The sequence below is a fragment of the Coturnix japonica genome, chromosome 7 (genome assembly GCF_054131305.1).
Source record: "Coturnix japonica strain WE chromosome 7, WE-NBRP24, whole genome shotgun sequence".
In the NCBI taxonomy this organism is placed as follows: Eukaryota; Metazoa; Chordata; class Aves; order Galliformes; family Phasianidae; genus Coturnix; species Coturnix japonica.
This window is the reverse complement of record NC_140669.1, coordinates 31,569,225-31,577,571: the sequence shown is the minus strand read 5'-3', so window position 1 is coordinate 31,577,571 and position 8,347 is coordinate 31,569,225. Positions and strand designations below refer to the sequence as shown.

General features: G+C 46.0%; 1 protein-coding gene across 1 annotated transcript; it reads right to left on the bottom strand.

Annotated features, from left to right (window-relative positions):
• Window positions 1-4,986: 4,986 nt before the first annotated feature.
• On the bottom strand, window positions 4,987-8,252 carry HSPE1 (heat shock protein family E (Hsp10) member 1). Its single transcript, XM_085552879.1, has 4 exons — window positions 6,702-8,252; window positions 6,400-6,564; window positions 5,553-5,642; window positions 4,987-5,345 (listed from the first exon to the last, which is right to left on the bottom strand). The coding sequence occupies exons 1-4, from the start codon at window positions 6,711-6,713 to the stop codon at window positions 5,295-5,297; spliced, it is 318 nt and encodes a 105-aa protein (XP_085409005.1). The 5' UTR covers window positions 6,714-8,252; the 3' UTR covers window positions 4,987-5,294.
• Window positions 8,253-8,347: the final 95 nt, after the last annotated feature.

The following is an 8,347-nucleotide window of genomic DNA, read 5'->3' as shown; positions in this document are numbered from 1 at the left end:
GATGTAGCTGTGCATGTCCTTATTCATTGCAGGGGAGTTGGACTAGATGACTTTAAAAGGTCCCACAACAGTTATGTGTTTTTCAGTTGTTCAGATGCAACCTTGCTACCTAAAGAAGGAGAGATACATTAATTGTAAGGTAAGCACTGAAGTTTAATTATATCTGAAGTTAATCACGGTGATTTTTAACTACCTGAAGACACATATGTCTTCACTGTAGTATTTCCAACTATTACCTTGGCCCACACTTGTAGTTCAAAAGATGCTATGAAGTCAGCAAAGTAGCAGAGGAGAAGAGGCTGACACCAAAGAGCTTGCTACTGTGAGCGCCCAAGTGGTTTGGAGGAAGTCTCTGGTCTTGTTTGTTTTCTTGATGCTTGGAAGTGAGAGGCCTGGGCTGAAACAGTTGGTTCTGTTGAAGGCAGCAGTCGTGGCTTTACACCACTTTAATTGTGTGGTGCAATACAAAATCTAGGGCTTTCACCTTCAGCAGTGTCAGTTTTCAGCTGGGAGAGAAGAGGGGGAGAGCTGGCCTTAATTGGCCATTATTGTGAACTGCCTACTTCAGTTTGGGATGCTTTTGTAACACGTAAGTGAACTTTCATCCCTTGAGATTATTTTTCATAGTAGAGTTTGTTTGGAAAACACTGCCTGTAAGCCAAACGCTACCAGGTTTTACCTGAAATAATGTGAAAACCAGTAGCTTTTTCCATCTTCAAGGCTTGTCCAAGTACCATAATTCGACTGAGACTGAAAACTCAGCCAACTTCACATTGTGAGTTCATGAATCTGGAAGATGGATGATCTTCAGTATTGCGAAATGATTAAAGCTGAAGCTGAAAGAAATAAAAACTGTTAAGGTTGCACTTAATGACATCATTTTAAATTGGCCTGTTTAAGAGTTAGAGGCAAAGCATGAGAAAAGGGGGGAGAAGATGAGCGTGCTTCTGGTGAGGCTGCATGGTTTATAATGTATGGTTTATAATATAGTAAACTGCAGGCAACTAACAGGTGATTTTACTGACAGCTTTCTGAGGACACTCTTGAGGCTTCATTTTCTCTTTTGGTTTGTGGGTGGTTGCAGACAAATGTCAGCTAAGAGCTGTAAATCATGTCGGTGAGTCTGCTGCTCTTTCAAGGGAGCTGTAGGCTTTGTATGGATTAACATCATCTATAAGCAATATTTCCTTGAATTTGCAGGGTATTTACATAGAAATCTGGGTAAGGATGGATTATTTTCAGTTCTGATGACCATGGTTTGGCATAGTAAGGCAAACCAGGGCTTGTGGAGCTTATTTGCTACCACCAACTTCCTTTGTCTAAGAGATGAGAGCTGAAGCATGGGGAAAACAGAGAGTTTTTGGTCTGCTGTGGATGCCCAGTATGGGACTTTAGTAACTGACTCACATCCAGTGCTACTTCTCCTGAGAGCTAGAAGCATGACATGTTGGCCTCCTGCTGCTGACCTTGTGCTGCAGTGACTCAGGGAAGGCATCCTCCCTGTGCTGCTCAACAAGCTGCTCTGCAACAGCTGGAGAGAAAGGAGTGAGCAGCCAGTGCTTGGATATTGGGTTGTTGTATTTGTACACAGCGTCATCTACAATTAAATACAGTCACACACTAAACAAGTACCTCTGAAATTCTTCAGACCATGTGAGTTTTACTGTATGTTTAACAATTTCACTAAATGCAGCTCTGTATTTTTCAGGATAGCCAGAAAACAAGAAGCAGGAGGCAGATGCTCCATGTCTTCCACAGGTTAAGCATGCACGGAAGGCAGCACCGCTCTGTACCTCTGGATGTCCTGCTGAAGGCTAACAAGGGCAAGAGATGTGTCCTCCTGCAGCACTGTGCCATTCTCTGCTCTGCTGCTCAGCTCTCCAGGCAACGGCAAAATGAAGGCAGCCCTGGGAGTTCCACTCACAGCATACTGTAACATGGGCGCATCTCGAGGGGCCCGGTGCTGTTTGCTCTGGTTATTGTTTTACTGGTAAGCCACAGGTCAACCTTATTGCCCCGAGAAGGAGCCTGTGCCCCGCAGTGTTAAACTGCTCCTCTCAGCGTTTTCTCGGGGTGAGGAAGTTAATAGATGTAGGAATAACTGCTGCGATAGTGAAGGGTGCGTGTGTTGTGCTGCCACGTTATCTGCTGGGATCCCACATTAACTTTTTGTGTAGAACGACTTATAATGAAGCAGCCCCAAAGTAACAGCAGTGCTAATCTTTTCAGTCCCTCATAACTCAGCCTTGTTGTTGGTTTGTTTTGTTTTGGTATTAATCAATTTCAAGGTTCTGCTGGTATCTAAAGCACAGAACGGGGGAGATGTGACGTTTTCAGTTGTCCCTGACTTCTGTTTCATGGACATGTTGCTTCTGAAACGCTGATAGATCTGGCTGAGCACAGGCACTTCTATGAGGAATGTGCACATCCCCTCAGTTGGAAACTGGCTCCGTTTTGTGGGGAAAAAATCAAAGTTTCTGAAGTGTTTCTTAACCAGAATATTTGCATCTGTAAGACTTTTTTTGTTGGTCCTTGGTAATTACCCCTTTATTACTGGAAGTTTTTAGAACCAGTGGTTCTTACAATCTGACCAACAGTAATTCCACATCCAGGCTTTTTAGCTGGTCTGTGTTGTTTCATGAGCAAAAAGGGGAATACTGAGCCAAGATCATCCTACCCCTGCACTGTTACGGCCTGGACGTTCCTCTCTGGGCCTTTTGCTTAGTGGGGTGCAAAACTTCATGCTGTTCTTACTGTGGCAGGTAACAGGCGTGATGAGAAAAGCCTTCTGCAAGCAGCACTGCTGCTGCCATCGGAACCCTTTCCAGAATGCAAAGAAAAGGAAGTACTAAACACAGGTGGAGTCTGACTTCATTCTTTATGCTTCAGACAGCTGCAAAGAACTGGATCCTCCCCAAAGAACAGGTAGGGCTGTGTGTGACTTCTTTTTTTGCATGCATTAGGTCTAGAAATCAGTGTAGCAAACAGGTCTAAATTCTTATAGCACACGAATGCTCGTCACTGATACTGACCTCCACTCTGTCACCCAGAGGATATAAAACTTGCTATGCAGCCATGAACTTAAAAAACAGTAATGGCAGCTGTAGTAGGTTACACTGTCCTTGCTGACAAGGACAGCTTACTGATGCAGCAATAAAACATTCTGTCTATGGACCATCCAACACACAAGCACATCCTCCATTTCATTAGGCTAAGGGATGCTTTTACTGTTTGGGTTTTTTTCTTATCCACCTATTTATTATTCCCATGAAACTTCTGAAGAACATGTGGCATTTGTTTTGGATGTGTTGTATAAAGACTAGATAGGCCCAAGAAGTATTTCGTTTCATTAGCATGACAGCAAGGTGCTGAAAATCTCCTGGGGTTGGAAGCAGGATTTGCAGTTTGGGCCTGGAGCAGAGATCTACATTGTGCACTTGGCAACATGGCAGTGCAGGGTCAGTGCAGACCTGCTGGGTGAAGGCTGGGCTGGCAGGGCAGCCTTGGCCAAGGACTAAGCCAAGTGGTGCAGGTATTCGAGGTGTATGTGCTACCTCTGTTCCTCAGGGTTGCCTGGTCTCAGGTTGCAGCACTATGGATTAGAGCAGCTCCTCAAGAACAAAAGTGAGAACCTCCTGAGTGTGGATCCTATACAGATGATCTCTAAAAGACAGTATTTAAATGCTAAAATTCTAGGCTTAAACATTTACCTGTTGGGCATTTTTTCCTACTGCACCTTAAGATGTCAGCCAGTTTCTGTAAGTTAATTAAGCTGTGGATACGTTAAATATATTTCCCCTGTCAGTATGTGGTTACACCAGAATACCTGCCTTATCATACGAGATAAAAGCACGCTTGCTGCAGGGGAAGATAATGCTTCTCACCGAGCTTGTGTTTTGTTGTGCAATACTGTCCTTTATGATATCCACAGTGAGATAACCTCATCTCTGCCCTAACGTGCGCTGCTGTAATTACTGTAGTCCCACTGCCCCAGGGCAGATTTCAGGTCTGCCTGTTATGCCAAAGGACTTCTCTGTTACCTTGTTAGTGCCCACTCCTGCCTAGTGGGAATTCATTACCACCACCTCAACAGAGCAGCTTGTGCAAGGTTTGCCTACAGCTCCAAAGCAGGTGGTCACCAGCTAGGGGTGACAATGCATCATCTTGTAATGAAACTGCAGGGTGATGTTTAACATTGTGTAAGAAGTGGCAACAGATCACCCCCAGCAAGAAAATACATTGTTTTAGAGTATGTGGAAGCTGAACTTCCTCAATGTAGCTACGGAAGCTGATAAAAAGCTTTTTATTACAGTCCATTGTGGTTATCTGCAGGCTTAGTTTATCTAGCAGTGTAGATTTTATAACAGCTTTAATGCAATAAGAACTACTACTTTGATTTTGGTAGCACTGAGTGTTGCATGGGTTGATTTCATGTGAGCCTGCATCAAAGTCTTTTAAGGCAGCCTATGCTCTCAGACTGCATTACTAGGTCAACACATACCAACTGTGAAGGCATATCTAGGAACAGTATAAAGTGCAGATCTGTGCAGTGAGTGCAAATAACCTTGAATCCATTCCCAAGGCAAAAGAGGGCGGTTACAAAGATGCCGACGCGATTGCTTCAGTGTGAGTTGAGTAAATATCTTACTGTTTAAGAGTGCTACATTAAAGAGAAGTGAAGTATAATTTGTGAAACAGTGTTAGCTCTCTGCTAAGCTGTCAGTGAGGAAGAGCTGGCAAGATAAAGTACATTTATTTATCCATCACGGCATTAAGATCAGCATCAGCCCTGTACCAAACATCTTGTCATCTACCAGTAGCTATTACTGGAAATTAAGTCCAAAAGAATCTGTTACTTCAGATCAAGTTTGAGGTGGGACAAAGCTACTGTCTCTGTGTAATAACCGCTTTCAATCTGACTTAAGGACATGACACAAGTGCTCCTCAGTTTCACAGAGCAGTAGCAGAAACTGAGACAGAAGCAGCAAGGTTTTAGAAATTTATTGTAAAGGCCTTTACAATTCCAGTACACAGATAAGGGTATAAAATGATGTTCTTTGGAATAATTAAGGCTGGATGGTGGTCATCTGCATGTCACTCTGAGTGGAACTCAAGCAAGAGCAACCCATTTCTGACTGTACATACTTTTTATTTCTGTTCCATCATTACAGTGAGATCACAAGTTACTTCAGAGACTCGATGCCTGCTTATTATAAAATAAAGGGCGTTATTTACACGATGAAAGAAAGCATTTCAGAATCTTAGTGGAATGGATGACGGATACTGCACCAGCTTCAGTCCAGGTATTTTCCAAGGATGTCACCATCTCTAAACAAGTAGTAGTCCTGCAAGTATAAGAAATAATAGCGTCAAAACTCCTTTGATCAGCTGTTGTGCAGATAACATCTGGTACTGAAGGCTGCCACACATCATAAAGTACCAAACTGGGAGTGAGCTGACCACAGCTCACATACTACATACCATATTTACTGCTAACTGTGTGACATTATAGAATCCAGGTCATTTTACATCCACAAAACAGGAGAACATACCTTATCTTCTAGCACGATCTTGGTACCACCGTATTCTGGTAGCAAAACCTTTTCACCAACTTTGACACTCACTGGATGAATCTCACCATCCTGAAAGGAAGAAAATAAACACCCTTCATTTTACTCCAGTTCAATGGAAAGGTAATGGCACAATTGCTCCATACTGCAAACAAGTCAAATAACAGAACCACTTTGCAATATCCTGCTTTGAAAAGCAGACACAGAGACAAAAAGAAACCCCACGATATCTTTGGAGAGACTCACAGGCAAAGTCTGAGTCAACACACTCAAGTTAAACGTTAACCTGCTTTCTGTCATTGGGACTAACTGACCGCTATTTAGATGGGGGAAAGATCCTCCAGTAGCAAAGCTACTAACCACGGGCATTTTAAGAAGGTGAAAAGACATTAAAAGGTCTCCTTCAGGATCTTCAACAGTCAAAGCTTAAGCAAGCTCAACTGGCATTTATTTCTACCAAGTCCTGATTTTTTGTTGTACATTAAGCCCAACTCTTATGGGCAATGATTTTTTTGGACAAGACAGCGAACGCCACGTGCAGAACAACAAAGAAAAGCATGTAACCATTCACTGTTTAAGGATGCTTATCAATAGCTGGTTTCAAAAAGCAAGCATTTTCCATTTTGCAGATGTTCAAAGGAAGACTGGAATTCAAGGCCAGAGCCGGGCAGGGGAACTGAAAACCTTCTACCTCTTCTTTGAACCTGCACTTCCACCTTCAATCACCCCTCTCAGTTTTTGTGCTATATGATTCAACGTACTCTGCAGCCATCCCTTTCCTGCTACCACCTTCCAGCTGCCCCAGCTGATGCTTCAGTTGGATGCTTACCTTCCCTCTGGCTCCAGATCCAACTGCTACCACTGTTGCTTGCAGCACTTTCCCTTGAGCTTTTTCTGGAATCATGATGCCTCCTTTGGTTACAGTCTCTGCTGCGCATCGTTCAACCAGAACGCGATCAAACAGGGGAAGGAACTTCCTAAATGCTTTTCCTGCCTGTGAAGGGTCACAACGTTAAAGGAAAAACAGATGAACAAAAGCGCATCTAAAGCAAGAAACCCCACAACTAAGTGGGTGTCAGAGAACAAGAAGAAAGTTGAGCACTTCTTTTCCATAGAAGCGAATTATACCACCTGTGATTGCATTGCAGAGCTGTGCTATGACTGCTTCAAGCTCCTCAGAAGCAGCTCGCTCCCAAGCTGCTCACACTGGGCACTCTGTGTCCTTAAGGCTCCTCGCTCCAGCTGAGGGAATGAGCCTCCAGCAGGTGGAGCAGGAGCCACACGTGGCTAATCCTAAACCGTTACTTAGTGCGGCTCACTGAGAACAGCGGCTCACTGAGAACAGCTCGGTGATCACAAAGACAGAACTCAGTCAAGACTGAGGGCAGCTGCGTTTTCATTCATTGTAGCAGAGTATTTTATAGTAACTAACTGTCAGTCCAGGCCTGTAGCTGGTGCCTGTCTTTTTTGGGCAGTTTAAAGGCATGGCATTTCAGGTGATGTAAGAGAATTAATCAAGTCTGAAGTCCAAATGAAGACTGCTGTTAGCTGGAATGGAAGCAGCGCTCCAGCTCCCACACAGGAGATGAAGGCAAGCACAGCACCCCGCCAAGCAGGGGCAGGAAAAGGAATTTGCTGTGGTTTAGGAGGAAAGCTATGGAGCCTTGCCAAGCCACATGGAGACAGTGTGATGCAAGGCAGGTACCCTGGGCTCACTGAAATGGCTAGAAGCAGCCTGGCAGCTGGGCACCCTCCACTGACACTGATCAGCACTGGAGCTTTAAAACTAGGGGGAAACGAAGCTGTAGGCAGCGTGTGAGAGATGCATCCCCAGCTAAACTGCTATTACTGGAATGATGTAAGACATGGAAATGACTGTGAACCGGGATGACCTTCATTCTAAGAAAATACCAGTGCTGATCAATTTCTCTTTCCGTTCCCTGAAACCAAACGTTCTGTTCAACTGCAATCAGAACGCAGAATGCTGCCACTTTGTGCCTAAGCTTCAGGGAACACTGTGTCCTTCTGCCTGCTCTCACCAACGAGATGATCATCGTGGTCCTTTCCAGCGCCGGCCACTTTACGTTTCCTAATTTTATAAGGATCTTAATAACGATACACTGACGCAGGTACAAGGACAGCTGTGCCCTTAGGGCTGCTGCAGAGAAGCCCTGGATGGGAGCAGCTTACAGAGCACAGCACCGGGAGCTCCGTTTTCCCTCCCGCTCCTGCGGCCCCCAACGCAGCCCCCAAGGACTCGGTGACCTTGCAGACCCACTCCCAGCTCCGGGCCGGTCTAACCGAGCGTCCATAGGGCGCTAAGGCAGGACTCCAACGAAGGGCTCACCCGCTCTATCGCTGCCTGCCTCCATCCCCCCACAGCCCCACCAGCCGCATCAATCACCATCAATCACCCTCCAGCAGCACCAAGCTGCCGACACCCCCATAGTGCGGCCTACTGCCCTGCGGACGGGCGGGGCGCAGCAGCGGGCACAGCCCCACGCAGGAGCGCAGGGCCGGGAACACGGGGCCGTGATCGGGCGCGGTGCCGGCTGTGGGGGCACATGCACATGCACATACACATATACACATACTCGCACACACTCACTCACCATGGCGGCTCTGTTCCGTCCCGCTCCGCACCGAGTGACCGCGCCGCTCCAAGCACACGTGAGGAAGGTCACCCCGTGCGCATGCGCAGCCGCCGACCCTCGCTCCTGGCCCCGCCCCGCCCCCAGCCGTGCCGCCCGGTGCCGCGGCTCCGTTATCTGCCGTCC

Bases quoted from the DNA above. Each gene is read 5' to 3' on its own strand.
- HSPE1 (XM_085552879.1), bottom strand. The intron at 5,643-6,399 runs GTAAGCATCCAA...TCTTCCTTTCAG, and splicing joins GATCTGGAGCCAGAGGGAAG to GATGGTGAGATTCATCCAGT. The intron at 5,346-5,552 runs GTATGTTCTCCT...TTATACTTGCAG, and splicing joins AGATCGTGCTAGAAGATAAG to GACTACTACTTGTTTAGAGA.